General features: G+C 45.1%; 1 protein-coding gene across 3 annotated transcripts in view; it reads left to right on the plus strand.

Annotated features, from left to right (window-relative positions):
- The window catches only part of CREBBP (CREB binding lysine acetyltransferase), a 56,241-nt gene that overhangs the window by 23,609 nt on the left and 14,953 nt on the right, over positions 1 to 17,679 (plus strand). For all 3 annotated transcript variants that reach the window (XM_077316292.1, XM_077316290.1, XM_077316291.1), the window contains 11 exons: positions 1,076 to 1,264; positions 3,137 to 3,529; positions 4,648 to 4,830; positions 4,965 to 5,139; positions 5,503 to 5,621; positions 7,962 to 8,201; positions 8,702 to 8,790; positions 12,649 to 12,729; positions 13,779 to 13,835; positions 14,966 to 15,043; positions 15,978 to 16,045. In XM_077316292.1, the coding sequence (XP_077172407.1) occupies positions 1,076 to 1,264; positions 3,137 to 3,529; positions 4,648 to 4,830; positions 4,965 to 5,139; positions 5,503 to 5,621; positions 7,962 to 8,201; positions 8,702 to 8,790; positions 12,649 to 12,729; positions 13,779 to 13,835; positions 14,966 to 15,043; positions 15,978 to 16,045 (1,672 nt within the window). The remainder of the gene's footprint in view (positions 1 to 1,075; positions 1,265 to 3,136; positions 3,530 to 4,647; positions 4,831 to 4,964; positions 5,140 to 5,502; positions 5,622 to 7,961; positions 8,202 to 8,701; positions 8,791 to 12,648; positions 12,730 to 13,778; positions 13,836 to 14,965; positions 15,044 to 15,977; positions 16,046 to 17,679) is intronic.

Below are 17,679 nucleotides of genomic sequence, written 5' to 3' on the forward strand. Positions count from 1 at the left end.
TCTCTTTCTTTACTGTGCTTGGTTAATAATTACTCTGTTTGTATGCCCTGCTTTTCTAACTAGTGGGGACCCACAGTGGCTTTCTTCAGCATATTTCCTCCTTCCCTCCCTCAGCCCTGGTGGCTTGGTTAGAGGCTAAGGGGGAGAGCATGGTCCTCAGTCACTCAGCAAGTTTCCAGGACAGAGCTTAATAGGTATCTGGGTCTCGTAGACCTTAGATCAGCATCTTGCTACAACATGCTGGTTGGTAAAATATATTATAATCCAGCATGGTGAAAATTTTAGAAGAAAGGTAGGGGCCCGAGGGATTTGTGGAGAGTGGGGAAGCCGTGATAGCCAGGCACGTAGATGCTGTAGTTTTTCATGATATTTAAAAGCCCCCAGTGTGTTTTATATATAATTAAATAAATAAATAATGACTTGGTTAAAAAGGATGAAATGTCGCCCTCGGCATCTGGACGGGCTTTGTGTTCCTCCTTCCCTTGGCTTGGCTCCAGGGGGAGGCGGGATATCAATTAAAGGATGATGATGATGATTTCAGGATCAGTCCCCTGCTCTCTGCCATGGCCGTGTCAAGCTGACCAGAGAGACTCCATCTTTGTGTGTGTGTACCCTCTTTTGCTTTATGACTCTGTAGCAACTCTTTGAACCTCTGCTCCCCTTTGATAACCCTGAGCCTTTTACACACTGCATTCTCCCCTGCTGTGATACTCTGTTGCAAGTGCCCCTGTAAACATCTTGTCTACAAAGAGAGGCGCCAATTGACCAAGGCTGCAGAGCCAGAGACGGTCCGGCAGGATGGCACCTGGTGTGGGGGGGGGGATATTCCTCCCTGGGAACTGGGGACCGTTTGGGCAGGGGAATTGTATTGATAACTGCTTTCCCTGTATCGAACAGTCTTGACTTCAGACGTTAGAGTGATCAGAAATACTTCCAATTAAAGCTTTCTATTAAACCAGAAGCCTTGTTGTGAGTCTGTCTGCCTTTGACAGATGATGATGATGATGATGATGATGATGATAGGCTACAGTTGTGGCCATGATTCCGATGGTTGGTTGCTTGCTTTGTGTGCTAGATGGCCATGTCTCCTTCGCGGATGCCTCAGCCTCAGAATGTGATGGGAGCCCATTCGAACAGTCTGATGGGTCAAGCCTCGGCCCAGACCCAGTTCTTGCCACAGAATCAGTTTCCTTCCTCCACTGGAGCCATGAATGTCAACAGTGTAGCCATGGGGCAATCAGCAACGCAGGCAGCAGTATCACAGGTCAGCAGAACCATTGAGAGAGCTGAAAACTTTTTGCTCAGCATTTCAGTTGTCTGTTTTATTGCTGCCATGTTTAAATCTTTGAAAAATACAACACAAAAAAAGGAAATGATCCATCAATAAAATATATGCATATGTTTTATATGAAAACTGGTGTAATGCTGGATTATTTTCCACTGTGTGTGTCATCCCATTTTCTGTATAAGAAATTCCAGGTGGGTTTTGGCAGAAATGGTAAGAAGCCCAGACTTGTTGTGTGTATTTGTGCTTGGAGCCTGAAATGCAGATAGTTTCCATGAAGGTTAGAATCAGGCTGATGTCCCTTCGCATCTTTTAGGTCTAGTAGTCCTCTTGGGACACGTACATTCTCTGAGAACAGGATAGGGACCTAGTCACCCGGGGCAGCCTCTTTGCTCAGTCTGGGATTCTAGGCAGCTAGCTCTGTGCCCTAAAATATGCAGCAGTATCATTCCAGTTCTATTACAGCAGTATCTCCATGGGATAACTCAGACTTCAGTCTGCAGGTGAGACCACACCATTGATAAGCTTTTCCACAAATGCCTTACACTTTCTAGATACTAAGTGAAGTGCGCACACACACAGCCATTCCTCACTGTATTGCAGACTTTGGACTGCGATTGATATTTCAAGTTTTTCTGGAGTGGTTTGGTAAATTCTTAGCTGCCTCACAGGAAGCCCTTTCCTCTACTTCAGCAACAAAATATTTTGGCCAGTGTAAGGAAGTTGGTATTGAATAGCATTAGCTGGCTTGTAAAAAGTTTGTTTTAATTCCATTTCAGGAAATACATGATGAGAATACTAGAAAAGTTGTTTATCATTCCAGAAATGTGGGAATGTTACTCTCAATACTTCATTGAAATCAATCATACATTTTCCTGACTCTCTTCTGTGGTATTAATAGAGAGGAAGGAGGGAGGGAGGGAGAAAGCCATTATGTATGGGGGAGACATGACCTCTCCATTCTAGAGACCAGGTCTGCACCATAGGAAGCAAATGCCCTTCAGATTCGGATGGCCCACGCATCACCACTCGGCTGTTGAGCGCCAGGGAAAAAGGAGCAGTGCACAGAGGCCAGGGCTAAGACTCATGAATTCCAATGGGCAGCCTTTGAAGTCTCCCACCTCCAGGAGAACGTCCAGAACTGCCACCAGACCCCTATTGGGCAAGAACCCATTTCAGTCTCTGGTCACTCACAGTGCCTCCCCCCAGCTGCTTTGGGGCAGCACAGGGCCTCACCAACACTTGTGGGGCAGCATTCCTTTGTGCCTGCAGGACAGTCGGAATATGGGGCTGCAGCTGTACCTGGTGGGTTGCTAGGACTCCCAGAAGGCTTGGCTGTACGGCTGCAGCCCATCCCTCACCTGCAAATTGTTCTCCAGGCAGGTTTGTTAAGGGGTTAGGAAGACACACAGACCTGGAGCCTTAAATGGCTTCAAGATCAAAGTGGGGCTGTCGTATGGCAGGTGGGTGCAGGACCATTTCCTGATCTTCACTCCTTGGTGGTAGAGCAGAGGTCAGGTCTGCTCCATAGCTGGCTCTTTCAGTGTTCCCTAGGAAGCCACCAGATGTAGAGCTCTCCCTCCTCTCTTGTCTCTTCACATCCCCAATAGGATTCATGATTCCTGTATTATTGGGAGTGGTCATATTGGACTTGGCAATCGTGCCAGGGTGACAGAGAACAGTGGTAGCCCAGGTTGCCAGTTTAATGAGGTGACTGAAATGCCATCTCTGCTTCCCAGCCCTAGTGATTGTGGCTCTCGTGCTGCAGGGCCTCTGCTCTGGTGCTTCTCTGTGTAAACGGATCTGAAGGCTGGCTGGCTGACTGATGTGTCTGATCATGTTTCCTCCTAGCAGGGACAAGTTCCTGGCGCAGCTCTTCCAAACTCTGTGGCTACTCTAGGACCACAAAGTAGCCAGCTCTCGGTTCCTCCGGTGACCCAGCCGCCCCTCCATCAGCCTGTGCCTCCTTTGGCTAGCGTGCCATCCATTCAGCACCAGACCCCTCCACAGCCAGCAGTGCCTGCCCAGCCGGCCACACCAGTCTCTGCTACAGGACAAGCACCCACCCCAGTCCCTGGCTCTGTTCCAAATGCCACGCAGATGCAAAGCACGCCTTCCGGGCAAGCAGCTACACAGACTCAAGTCACGCCACAGCCTCAGACGCCAGTGCAGCCCCCCCCCTCTGTGCCAACGCCACAGCCTCCCCAGCAGCAGCCAGCCTCCGCTCAGGCCCCTGGCACCCCTGTGAGTATATGGCCGTTTTCCTTCACAGAAACTAGGTTTGAAAAGTCCCATCAGCGTGTTTGTGAGGATGCTCTCTGTGTAGCACTAAAGAAGGACATGGACCCAGGGGGAGGCAAAACTGTTGTTATTCAAGTGTCCTTCCCATGGTTGAAATTTAGGTGAGGAAAAAGGACAGAATTGGAAGGGAGGACTGAACTTTGTGGAATACACTGACTTCTTTGCCAAATCTAGACTTATTTTTCTGCCTTAACATCAGATGCATCATTTATAAATTTGGATGCCATCTACTTGGCTTATTTATGACAGTTAAATTTTTCTATCAGTTTTCTGTCTGTGAAAGTGCAAATATCCCCAGCATATCAATAGTGTGAGCTGCAGTCTGCACGCTATGCCCTGTAGGTACATGTATATATGATTTTTTTTTCAGTTGTTAAGCATATGTGACACACTATCAAACTTAGAGTGGAAGAAAATAATAATGCTTAAGAGGACTTTTGCCTTCCCCGGGGTATGTGAGGTTTTAAAAAAATATTTCAGCTGGGTGGGGGGGCAGGTTTATCTAGGAGCACTCATAAAGTTGGTTGTTCTCAGAAATGTAAATTTCCTGCTCATAGTTGTGTTGAGAGGTGCTGAACCTCTTGACAGGGTTTAACGCCTTTGGCCTCGGCCAGGAGCCTGGGTGTGATCTTGGATGCCTCGTCAGTGGAGGCCCAGGTTACCAGTGCCCTCCCCCCCTGGCATTCTACCATCTCACCGGGCATGGCAACTATGCCTTACCTCTCGATGCCCAACCTCACCACTGTGATCAGTGAACAGTCCCCTCCAGATTATATACCATACCATACCCCAAAACTGAACATGCTAGGGAGCCAGATGTTCCTTAAGTAGGCACTGCTGTTGATCAGAGTTCCCTACTTGAATGGCTATGTTTGTTTCCAGCAATCTGAATCTTGCCCAGTTTAATCGTTCAGGCTCCTTTCTGAGTCTAAGGGGAAGCACTGTCCAGAAAACGTCATTTGGTCACCGTCCCCACTGGTCCTTGCTACCTATGATGATGTCTCACGCACGATGCCAGCGTGTCATGTCAGTTCTTTGTTTCCTTGTTCTTTCTTTATCAGCTGTCCCAACAAGCAGCTGCAAGCATTGACAACCGGGTGCCGACACCAGGCTCTGCTGCCAGTGCTGATGTCAACACCCCGCAGCTTGGGCATGACACACATGTTCATGAGGTGAAACCAGAGGTCAAGGCTGAAAAAACAGAGCCAGAGTGTGGTGAAACCCCAATGGAGGCCAAGCCAGAGGTATCTCATTTCCAAATGCAACCGTTGCCAGGTGGCAAATGTCGAGGGATGTCTCCCTTTCTTAACTGGGAAATATGCTAGGCCAAGGTGATTTGCGCTGCAGGTGGGATTGCATTTTGTCTCTTCTGCTTCAGTTGGAGGAAGTCTTACAAGGACCCACGCAAGCCAAAGAAGAAACCAGTGGCCTAGAGATCAAGCAAGAGCCAATGGAAGTTGAGGGAAAGAAGCAAGAGATCAAAGAGGAGGACGACAGCGGTGGTAGCGGTGCGCCTTCACAGTCTACGTCGCCTTCTCAGCCAAGGAAAAAGAGTATGTCTGACTTGCAACACTCACCTTTCTGTGACCTTTGCATTTCCTCACTGCTTTGGCCTTTGTAATGTGTTGATCAGAAGGAAGCTTCCGTTGTTTGGTATGCTGCCTGGGATAGTGGTTGGGCAGATGTCTTGAATGATGTGGGCAGCAGTGATGTTTGTCCTTAATGTTTGGCAGTCACCTCTGCTTGGGGTGAGTCACGTTTGCTTGTTGGAGCAAAAAGCTGTGCTAAGTTTTTCTAAGCCACTTTGTGGACACTTTGTGAGTTAATAGACATGTTACCTTATTGCTTCATGGTTAAGGAAAGGACTCTAGACCTGTGTGGTGATTTGCATTAACTGATTGGAATATGTTTCACAGTCTTTAAACCCGAAGAGCTGCGTCAGGCTCTCATGCCTACCCTGGAAGCGTTGTATCGGCAGGACCCTGAATCTTTGCCTTTCCGGCAGCCTGTGGATCCTCAGCTCTTGGGTATTCCGGTGAGTCCTTTGTGACAATGCTTTCTGCTTTGCCTGAGGCAGCCATGTGATCGAATCATAGAGTTGGAAGGCACCTCCTGGGTCATCTAGTCAACACCCCCCCCCCCCGCACTACGCAGGATACTTACAACCCTATCGATCATCCACTGTCAACTGCCACCCCCTTGAATCTTCACAGAATCAGCTTCTCAGATGGCTATCTAGCCTCTGTTTAAAAATTTCCAAAGATCGAGAACCCACCACCTCCCAAGGAAGCCTGTTTCACTGAGGAACCGCTCTGACTTTCAGGAACTTCTTTCGGATGTTTAGATGGAATTTCTTTTGAATTAATTTCATCCCATTGGTTCTGGTCTGTACCTCTGGGGCAAGAGGGAACAATTCTGCTCCGTCCTCTATATGGCACCCTTTTAAATACTTGAAGATGGTTATCAGATCCCCTCTCAGTCGTCTCCAGACTAAACAGACCAAGCTTCCCCAACCTTTCCTCATATGTCTTGGTCTCCAAACCCCTCACCATCTTTGTTGCCTTCCTCTGGACACGCTACAGTTTGTCTCTACGTCCCTCTTCAACTAGGGTGCCCAAAACTAAACACAGTACTCCAAATGAGGCCGAACCAGAGTATATTTTGATGAAAACCTCCTAAATTATTTGCTAAGAGAGAAGAGGAAATCAGCATTATCAAAATCAAAAACCGGGTATTGAATGGAATGAAAGGTCAAGACTGCTCTTTTGAAGAGCTGTCATCTTTGTGGGACTTTTCTTGTCCTGGGAGAGCAGGAATCTGAGTGGAGCTGCTGACCCAGGGGACAAGCTCAGCCAATAGGAGCCTCTCCAGGTTTAGGCCTACTTTTAAGTATGTCAAGGTAGACACATAAGGACATCCAGGCAGGCAAATACAGGGATTCTGGGGGTTTGGCGGTTGCTGTGCAAAGCAGGTGCTACATTTCCAGGCTTGCAGTTGAAAACTGACAAGAGTCCCCCTGTTTCTTGAGGTTTTAATAGAAAGGAGGGGGGGTTTCCTCTTTGACCAGTCAGAAAGCGAACTCTCTAAACCACTGAATGGTTTCCTTGAGGTTACGTTTTGTTTTTGCCCCTGCTCAGGACTTTTGGAGTTGCCTAGTGGGGTACCCATGCAGTGGAAATTGAGCAGCGTGTCCTGGGAAGAATGGGGGCAGAGGGAATAATGCGGAAAGGGATCATTCGGTGGCCCTTGCTCACAGTGGGTGGTGATTTATCTTCTTTTGTACAGTGTAAGGTCTCTGTGAGAATATGGGTCCAAGGTGAAAGATGAAAGGCTGAATCCACTGTAGAGATGGATTTGTATGGTAGAATGAGTTCGGTGCTTTCCAGCATTGTAGCGAAGAGATGCACATGCATTGAATTCCAGGTCTAGCCCAGTGAGGCTGTTCCCTCTTTATCTAACTCTTCATCCCATAATCTCACTGCTAGAGAACCATTGGAGACTCTACACCCTCCGATCTCTTGGTGGTTGCAGCATCTTGTATGTTGTACGTGGTATTTTGTTTCCCCCTCTAGATTCAGCAGAGTGGGAAAATATCTGTGGCAAATGAACTGGAAGCCCCCAAGTTAGCTAGATTAATTGTGGATGAATTTTCTCTGTTAATGTATTTTTTCTCATGTGAGTTCCAGTGTTTTTCATGTGTGTCGGTCATCTTCAGACTGGAAGTAAGTAAGGCATCATCCCTGATGTTCTTTGGCATCAACCACCCTTAATATTTGGACTGCCACTCAATCAGCTGAAAAGGTGCATCTTGAAAGGGATTGAGGCTAGATGGACAGGCAGGGCAGGAGGCTTCTGCCAGCTGATCTTATACCCTGAGGTTTTCCCAAATTTGTCAATTAATTGCCTAAGCATTGGGCTAGGAATTATTTCGATGACCAAGGAATAACATTGGCATATTTTGCTGATTTGATCTCTTGTTTATTTATTTGATTTTTATACAGTCCTCCAAGCAAACCAGCTCAGGGTGGCGTACAATACTATTTTAAGATTTAAAATTAAAATGGGTAACATGAAAAGGGTAACATGAACAGGTTAAAAATATCAACTTCTTAATCATCTTGCCTTCCTCTGCCATACCTTTTTTCCCAATATTCTCTATTCTCAGTATTTGCTTTTCTTTCCTCTTCCAACTAAGTTTTTCTTTCATTTCACAATAAAGATTGTGATCGCTGCCTGTAGCACACATCTATGAAGTCTTGAGACCAAGATGTGTTTTCCATGTATATAGCTACTCATAAAGCCTCTGGAATGGTCTAGGCATTCATCATCTAAATGTCTAGCTGATGAAATGTTCTTCTTTGTTTTGTAATTGAAGGATTATTTCGACATTGTGAAGAATCCCATGGATCTTTCTACAATTAAACGCAAATTGGACACAGGACAGTACCAAGAACCATGGCAATATGTGGATGACGTCTGGTTAATGTTTAATAACGCCTGGCTTTATAATCGCAAGACATCGAGAGTCTATAAATTTTGCACTAAACTTGCTGAGGTCTTCGAACAAGAAATTGACCCTGTTATGCAATCTCTGGGATACTGTTGTGGGCGCAAGGTGTGTATGGTCTCTTCACCGCTGTGTATGTTGTTTCTTTTTGAATAAGCAGAATATTTGGGGGGTTAGTTCTTTATTTTGTTGGTGCATTCCTTAGTTTGTGTCACTTTCTAACTTTCGAAAACAATTTTAAAACTTTGCTGTTAGTATTTTGTGCTGTCACTAGTTTAGTTTACTAGGTATTTCAAAAAGCTGCACTGGAGATATTTTGAATAGCTACATAAGTAATTAACCTCTCATTATTCTGACCAGAAAAAAGCATGACAAGTATTTATGGAACAATCCAGAGTTAAGAGATTTTCTGTACAGGATTTGATTTTCTGACAGCTGTGTATTTTGGAAGTTGTCTCAGAATTAAATCCATTTTTAGATGATAGAGACCTCCAACCTTTCAGGACCTCTGGTAGAGGAATGTGTTCTACATTAAGCTGTTCTTGTGTGAAATCAGGTATAATTCTTGATCATGGCCAACACTTCCTTGTGGATTTTCTTTTTTGCAGTATGAATTTTCCCCTCAGACCTTGTGCTGCTATGGCAAACAGCTGTGTACTATTCCCCGTGATGCTGCCTACTACAGTTACCAGAACAGGTGAGTCTTATCTTGTGCTCAGGACAAAGCAAGGACTAAGAGGAAGACAATCAGTTGCCAGGATTTCATCCTGAAACCAGCTTATTGGCAAATCTCACCCCCAATATGGACATGCATCTTCGGATTCTTCACTATGCTAGGAAGTGCTGGTGTGAGGAAGTCTCCAATTTTTTTTTTTTGGGGGGGGAGCCATGGGGAGAGGGCTGAGAGCCCGGGACGTTTTCTAGCTCTGCAGTATAGCTGAACCCTGAGTGCTAATGCCAGCTGGGCTTAACCATTTGGGTTTGGCATGAATAGGGACCTGGGTTAAAACCTTGCTGTGGTGCGAAATTCCCTAACTGAGCCTGGACAAGACTCCATATCCCAACTTCCTTCACAGGTAGCTGGGTCGAAGCACTCTTCTGGGGCACTTGCAGAAAAAGGAGGGACACCAGCTGAAGTGGGTTTGTTGTTTAAGCACTGAGGTGTGCATTAATGAATGGGGAAAAATGGCATAATGAAGGTACTATGCCCATTTTATTTTGACTTTGCAAACATTTAAGTCTCTCTGTTGGTACAGAATGCTCTTGGGAGGTAATGGGACGGTTGAGATAGCTTAGCCTTGGGCTAGTTCTAAAATCTTTGTCTTCTACCACGCAGAGGTATATTCTCTTTTTCTTCTGAGCATCACCTTATGACTCTCTTAGCCCAGTGCCATCCACCATAAAGTTCTTATCAAACGGGTTCAGGGCCATGTTGATATCTAGCAAAATTTGTTCTGGCACTGAGTTTTGTTAAGGGTCCTGCTGGACTCCTGTTCTGTTTTGTGGCTGCAAACTGACAGAACCACCTATCTGGAATTGCTGCCCCTCTCTTGTCCCTGGCTGGAGGTTTCCGAGGCCCCTGGCATTCAGTTCAACAAGGCACAGGTTGTTCAGCCTCGCAGCATGTTACTTCCTCAGACAACTGTTCCCTTAACAGCTGCATATCAGTCTGTCAACACTAGAGGCTCTCCCATCAGCAAAAGAAGCCTGTGCTTTAATCAAAAGCACTTTATACTGGAGGGAGAAATCCAGAGGATCGAATCCAGTGGGCAAGCAAGCTTTTTCACTCTACCAGAAATGTGATCTTGAGCTCAGATTCTTGAAATAGAGAGAGAAGAGCTGTTTTTATACCCCAATTTTCACTCCCCAAAGGAGTCCCAAAGTGGTTTACAAATGCCTTTCCCTTCCTTTCCCCACAACAGACACCCTGGAATGTAGATGGGGCTGAGAGAACTGCTCAGTGAGAACAGTTTTAAGAGAACTGTGACTAGCCCAAGGTCACCCAGCTGGCTCCATGTGGGGGAGGGATTGGGGAATCAAATTCTCCAGATTAGAGACTGCCACTCTTGGACCATTACATCTTTAAACTGATGGGATGTTTGAACTGGCTTGGGTAAGCATGAAAAGTACTTGATTCAAGTATTTTCGGGCTTATCTGAACCAAATCGCCCACCTCTAGATACCACAGTGGAGTACATTTGAAAAATTCCTATTTTTCAGGGAGTTGCTTGATTTGACCTGGCTCTTTTTCGAAAGCCAAGAGAACTGTGAAATTGCATTTCCTCTCAGAATACATTATTTTAAATTAGCTGTGGAGATAATGAAAGCAGAAAAGAAAGTTGTATTTCTGTCCCCTAGGTTCTGTGCTGATTGTTAGTTCGTCATGTCTGTAATTAAGGTGAACCAATTGTCTAAATTCCAGACAGCTTTAAACTATTGAGAGAGAATGAACTGTATATTTCAGTTTTGCTTTTGGGATATTTTGAGGCTACAATTCAGTTCCAGCAGCAGGTCCCAGCCATCCTTGCTGGGGTGTGGAGTGGCCTTTGGCTGCTTTGGAGGGATTGGGCAGGACTGCAGAATTGGGATGGTTTGCAGGGGGGTTCAAATGGGTAGCTGTGTTGGTATGAAGCAGCAGAACAAATTTAGAGTCAGATACCTGTAAGACTAAGTTTTGTTCAAGGTATGAGCTTTCATGTGCAAGTGCCCACTTCCTCAAGAGACAAGCACATGGTGAGGAGCCATGTCAGGAGGGCCTCTTTAGCTCCAAAGGCTTTTCCCATCCCCACCACACAATTGGATAACAGCGCAGTTGGCCTCCTGTCTCTGAGCAATACCTCCTAGCCCTTGCTGTCTTTCTTGTTTAAACCGTCCAACGAGGAGTGACTAGAGTTTGTTTAATGCTTTCCCAAATAACCACACTCCTTGCCAAGCTTCCTCCCCCTTGTGTAATTATGGTCAACCAAAAAATCCTAATCTTGAGCCTGCTAAAGAGCTTTGTGTGCTCTTAGCTTCATTGTGGCAGACCTCAACCCTTGGGGGGCTGCCCCCATTGGAGAAACGCCTGGGGCAAAAGACTCAACCTTTATTTGTTTGTTTGCTTGCTTGTTTATTTGTTTGTTTGTTTATATTTTTAAACCGCCCTTCTCTACGGCTCTGGGCGATTTACATAAAACATTGGAACCTTGGAAGTGGCCAGTTATTTTCCTGCTGCAGACCGAGCTTCTCTTGGTGCTTACCTGGCTAACTACTTTCTCTATAGGTGTGTTGATCAGCTTTTAAGTTTGTGAGAGAGGGACACATTTATTCAGCATTCCAACATTTATTCAGCATTCAGGTGAACTGAGACAGTTTTAATTCCAGTTCACATATACAAAAAATGTGCAAACATGAGGCTTTTTCAAATACAGATTGTATCTGAAAGGAAAATTCTGCTTCAGTGAAATCATAGGGTTGGCTGATCTCCAGTTAACAGCTGTAAGAAGTTCCTCTTCCAGTTTTAACTATGGGATTACAGACTGACAAATCAATATTAAATTTTATATGTGTCTGTGTGTATACGTGTAAATTGCCCCAAAATCTATTTGTTAGGTGTGAGTTTGGTTTCATTTATATAGGAAGACATTTAACAAAGATACCTGATTGCATGTTTAAAAATAAATAAAATTTAATAACTTTTCAATCATGAGGATCTTATCAGTGTACTCTCTGCTTCTGTGGTTTTAGTGAAATAAAAATGTATAATTTCACTTATAGGCACTGGTTTATGTAAAATTATTTTCAGCATCTGCTTCTGTCAAAAGAAAATAAATGAAAGAAGTTGGATCTCATATTTATTTATTTGTGGGCTTTTTATACTGCTGCTCCCAGCGAACTGGCTCGCAGCACTTTACGACAGTGTCATAAAAACAATATAAAAAAATTATACAACCCAATTAATAAAAGTTAACAATCCCCCCCCCCCAAAAAAAAACCCAAATAAAATGGCGGTACATAAAAACTCCTCTCTCCGCAAACAATGGTTGGAATTGGTCAAAAGGACAATATAGCTATTAAAATAGACTTTAGTTAAATAATAATGGGCCGTCCCCCAACAGTACTGGGCACTTGAGCCTGGGGGCCAAGGGGGGGACCCTCCACCTGGCCTCAACCAAAGGCCTGGGGGAAGAGCTCTGTTTTCTAAGACCAAATTGGATCCAGAAATTGAACATCTGTACAAATGGCAGCCCTTGCAAGCCAGTTCACATTTGTGAACTGTGTCTGGAAGGAGGCCAAATGCTAACCTATGCTTGGCCTTGGCTTCCTGCCTCTGTCTTCTCTTGGTGCTTGCCTCTTACTACAGATGTCTGTGCTGTTTGTCCCCGTCCCTCTTCTCTAATCCTCCCCTCCCCTCTGTTCCTTTCCATTGCCACCCTCTGACCCATCAACTGACCAACCAACAACGCTCCCACTTTCGTTGTGGTGATCTGCTCTGCTCTGATTGGTGACTCCGTTGCTTGGGTGGCTGTGTACTTTGATGGACTAGTTCACCCAAATGTGGCCTTCTTGCTGACAGGTATCACTTCTGCGAGAGATGTTTCACTGAAATCCAGGGGGAAAACATTACCTTAGGAGATGACCCTGCCCAGCCACAAACGTAAGTAACTCTGCTTTATTTTACTGTCAGGTTTAACTTGATTAGATTAATGGATTGAATTTAGGATGCTTGTCTACCCTTCCATTCTTCCGAGGCAGATGAGCCCCTCCATTCTTGGCACAGGGGACTTAGCATGGAGGGTGAAGGGGAAGATACTGCTGCTCACTCATCATTAGTAGCAATTGTTATTATTAAATCTGCAAGGATCTCTCCCAGTGCGCTTCTGTGTGCATGGAGCTGTTTCCACTCAAAACTGTAGCTTTGAGTCATTTTTCTGTTGAGCAGCTTCCTCTTCTCCACCATGAGAGCAGAAAAATAAGAGGAATGTTGGGGAGTGGCCTACTGTTATTCTTCCTCTGACTGCCCCCCCAGTGGGTGGCCTCAGGCAAGCCATGTCCATCCCCCACTCCACATTGTGGAAGGAGAAGAGGATAGTATTGGGGCACCTTAAACTGTCCCCAACGCCCGGTCCACGGACCGGGATCGGTTCGTGGATCAGTCGGTACCGGGCCGCGGCTCCTCCTCGTGCTCCTCCCCGGCTGTTCCCCCTTCGGGGGCTGCCCTGCCACTCTGACGCCGGATCACCTTTGATGCTCTCCAGTGGCCACCATGGCTGGAGCTCCCCCTCAGCGTGGCACTGCGCACATGTATTAAGTTGTATAACCCTGCGCTGTTGCTGGCAGCGCCCCCAGTGGGCAGCAGGAAGTCAGGCGCGCTGGCGGGAAAGCAAGCAGAGCAGGGGCTCAGGTGGCAGCAGCAACATCCCTCGGCAAAAGACCACCCCCTCCCCGGGCCTCAGTAAAATTATCAAGCATTGACTGGTCCCCAGTGATGTAAAGGTCGGGGACTCATTGTTGTGCCAACTGTACACAGTATATTTACTCTTGATCGCTCTCTAGAATCTTTTAATAGGCATTTTGATAGTATCACATTTTTACACTCTCTGGGATATTCTGTTATGCATGTGGAGATGAAAATGTTCTCTTTTTAGATTTAACTTGGCCAAACTGCTTAACCTAAAAGACTTCATTTACTTCTTTGGTCTTCAGAACAATCTCGAAAGATCAGTTTGAGAAGAAGAAAAATGACACGCTAGATCCAGAGCCGTAAGTGTTAAGCCATCTCAGGGTGAATAAAAGACTAAAATAAACTAGCAGTGAACATGCTTAGGACCACCTTAAGGCAGATCAAAGTGAAAGATTGTAAGAGAAGCTCCGCTTACTACATAGAGGCACCAAGAGCAGCCTGGATTCCAGCCATGGCAGCAGTTGGGCTGTCAGTTCACATTCCCGCTTGGTCCATGTAATAGAGGAGTTGTTTTACTTGCAGGTCACCCCTTGCTAGCTGTAAGTCCAATGATGCATCCTCTGGTTGCTTTAGGGGCATGATGGAGCTTCCTGTGTTTGGCTGGGCCTTGCTGCTCAGGTTGCCTTTGTTTTCCAACCTGCTTTGGACAAAGGAAGAAGTCCCTGTGGCAGGTCACAGAAACCTGAGGAGTCACAGCAGATTTCTAGGTCTCCTGTCCTCTCTCATGCATCTCTCTCCTAGGTAATGCTGCCAGCATCCTCTGCAGGACTGCTCCACACTCTCTGCCATGCATTGATAGAATCATAGAGTTGGAAAGGACCTCCAGGGTCATCTAGTCCAACACAATGTGGGAACTTACAACTCATATTCTGTCCTTCATTCTAACCCTCATAATTAGCGACTATAGTGCAGCCCCACAGCTGTGGTGGTTGTGAGATCCACTCTATGTGCAGTTTTAGGTGCTACCCTTTTATAACAAATGTTTATTTTGTAATCAAAACACAGCAAAACAGTAAAAACCCAGTCCATAATATGGATTTCCATAAAAGACAGCCGCTTCCTAGCCAGCTTCATACAGTACAGTCCAAAGTGAAAGCTGGTGGAGTCGGGTGTGCAGCTGTCTTAGCCACAGAGGTTTCTTGGTCTTCATAAACTTTGAAGGATTGGTTTTGTAAGGAGCTGCGGATAATTTAAAGTATATGGCTAAAATTGTTTATGATCATGAAACCATTGCCATAGCAAAAGCATCTTTCAAAAACATCTACAGAAAATTATTGGGGATTTTTTTTGCAAAGGCAGGAGAAGGGAAGTTATGATTAATAAATCACTGATAAAGCTCAGATGTGTAGATTTCAGTAGTTACTCAGATCATTTCCTTTTCCAGAAGTCTTCACTGAACCTTCTTCTTTTGCCTTATTCCCTTGCTCAGGTTTGTGGATTGCAAAGAATGTGGCCGGAAGATGCATCAGATCTGTGTGTTGCATTATGATATTATTTGGCCTTCAGGGTAAGTCGCTTTCAAAGTCATTTGGTTCCATGTGCTAATTATAAGCGAGAGAGATCCAGCCTTGGTCAGGGGTGTACTTGGGAATGGCCATTCAGTTTCTCTTTTTTTAAGAGCCAGCTTGGTATCATGGTTAGGAGTGCGGACTTCTAATCTGGCGAGCCAAGTTTGATTCCCTGCTCCTCCACATGCAACCAGCTGGGTGACCTTGGCCTCACGGCAGCACTGATAAAGCTGTTCTGACTGACCAGTAATATCAGGGCTCTCTCAGCCTCACCCACCTCTCACAAGGGTGCCTGTTGTGGGGAGAGGGAAGGGAAGGCGACCGTAAGCTGCTTTGAGCCTCCTTCAGGTAGAGAAAAGCAGTATCTAAGAACCAACTCTTCTTCTAAATCCAAATGCCTGTCTTCAGAGTTCAGCATCATGTTCTTACATCATTCGGTCTTTGCTTGGTTTTCAATAATGGCCTTGTTTCATCCATGCTAACTTGTGAGTGGGTGCTTACTTGTGAGTGAGTCCACTAATATAATGTGCTTCTGTGCCCACTTGCATGCCCGGGAATTGCAAGGGGTGAGCAATCTGAACTGGCCCTGGTGCTCCAAGCACTTCAGCATGGCAGAGAAGGTGGTCTTGGCAACTTCCAAACCATCATGAACTTTAAAGACTGTGGGTAATGCAGTGGGACTTTTAGGTTTTTTTTTGTCTTTGTTGGCATTTATGCCAGTCCCACTGCTTGAAAACCAGATTGCTGGGAGAAGCCATGGCTCCCTGGTAGCACACTTTCTTCACTTGCAAAAGGTCTCAGCTTCAACTCCCAGCACTTCTAGTTAAACTGGGAGCAAATGTTGATAAGATGTGCCTGTGTTACATGTATTAAGTTGTATAACCCTTCCAGATTGCTTAGTAAGTTCATCTGCAGAACTTGTTGTGTTTTTAGCTTTGTTTGTGACAACTGCTTGAAGAAAACGGGGAGAACGCGCAAAGAAAACAAATTCAGTGCCAAGAGTAAGTTTTCAGCTACTTTCATTGTGCATCAACATTGCTGTTAAAGAATTGAGGACATCCGCACTTGCTCATTTCCTCTAGCCCTCTGTTTAGACTAGAGAAATTGGGCAGGGGTGTGCTACTTTTCTTCGGTTCTGTCAGAATCCTCAGGTTTTCTGCCATGATTTTAATTGTTTCAATGATTTGATTCTGTTGCTTGCTCTGATGTAACATAGATGCTCTGGTTTAACACCCAAAGATCGGTTCCTACCACTGTGTTTTACCTCCCTACATATTCCTTCCCCTTCCTTCTGTTAGTACCCCTAGTTCCCAGCCAAATGGTTGTCTCTGTTTTGACTCCTTTGAACTGTGCCTGGTTTGAATTCCCAGGGGAGGGGGAAATACACCCTTACACTGCTTGTTTTATGCATTGTTCCTCAGTCCTGACTGCCTTCATTGTAGATTCTTTTATTTATGTATTTTCTTTCAATAAAGGAACTTTCATCATATGTGGTTGCTTATTTAGAAGTTCTCAAAATTGCTATGCTAATTTTTTTTGGGGGGGTTTATACATTTAAAAGGATACTATTGCAGGATTTAGCAAATGGAATATGAGGCAGGCAGGTGCACTTTGTACCTAGCCAAGTGGGCTTGACTTTGCTGGGAGCCTCTAGAAAAGAGATTGGGGGAGTTTGCTGTATACCTGTTAAATAAAGGAACTGTTCTCTAGGTCAAAGCACCCTCATTTGGGTGCCACTGATCTCCTTCCCAAATAAATAAATGTTTGCCAGTTAGTAGCAGTGTAAAAGATTGGAACTGCAAGAGCAAAGATAAATCTGCAGAGTCAGTGAACATAATGGGGGAGGTGCTGGAGGTTTATGTTTTTATGTTTGACACTGTGTAGACCCTGCTTGGGTGGAGAGGTGGCATAAAATATTTTAAATGAAATAAGTAAAACTAGAATTTGATAGCACCCAGTTAAGTTAATGTGCAGTAGATCAGAGCAGCAGACAGAAGGAAATACTTATTTAATCAGCAAATCTTTGGAATTCATTGCCAGCAGATGTAGTGAGAGCCATGAGCCTATCTAGAAGTTAAAGGGGATGAAGTAAATTCTCCCCCTTCATGTGAATCCTGGGCATCGCTGGGGAAAGGCCTTGTTTGCTGGCCATTTGGGAGAACTACTTAGCCACTCTGGAGCAGGAATCTGGACTAGGTAGACCACCAGTCTAATCCAGCAAGGCTTTCCTTGGCCGGTGGCTGCTGTTAGCAGAATGTGGGAGTAAGAGAGGGATGTGACATTCGTGCATGGTTTAGCTTCAAGACAGAAGTATGCCTCAGCTTTTACTGATGCCATGGTGCCAAAGTACTTTGTACGTTTTGCAGTCCTTAGGTACTGACATATACATTCTCATTTTACCCACGAGGGTATAATGTCCTTATCCTTAGCATCAATATTTCCCCAAGATGGCTGCAGCCAATCTTAATTATATTCACCTTGAAACCTACTTCATAGGTTTGACAGGACTTAGAATTTCAAAATAATTTTCTTTAATCTTAAAATCACAAATCATCAACTCACGCAAAAAATCAGCAAGGGTTTCCAATTTTTAATAAAAGAAATTGCTTTTTCTCACATCACAGTCCTTATTTCC

The sequence above is a fragment of the Paroedura picta genome, chromosome 17 (genome assembly GCF_049243985.1).
Source record: "Paroedura picta isolate Pp20150507F chromosome 17, Ppicta_v3.0, whole genome shotgun sequence".
NCBI lineage: Eukaryota > Metazoa > Chordata > Lepidosauria > Squamata > Gekkonidae > Paroedura > Paroedura picta.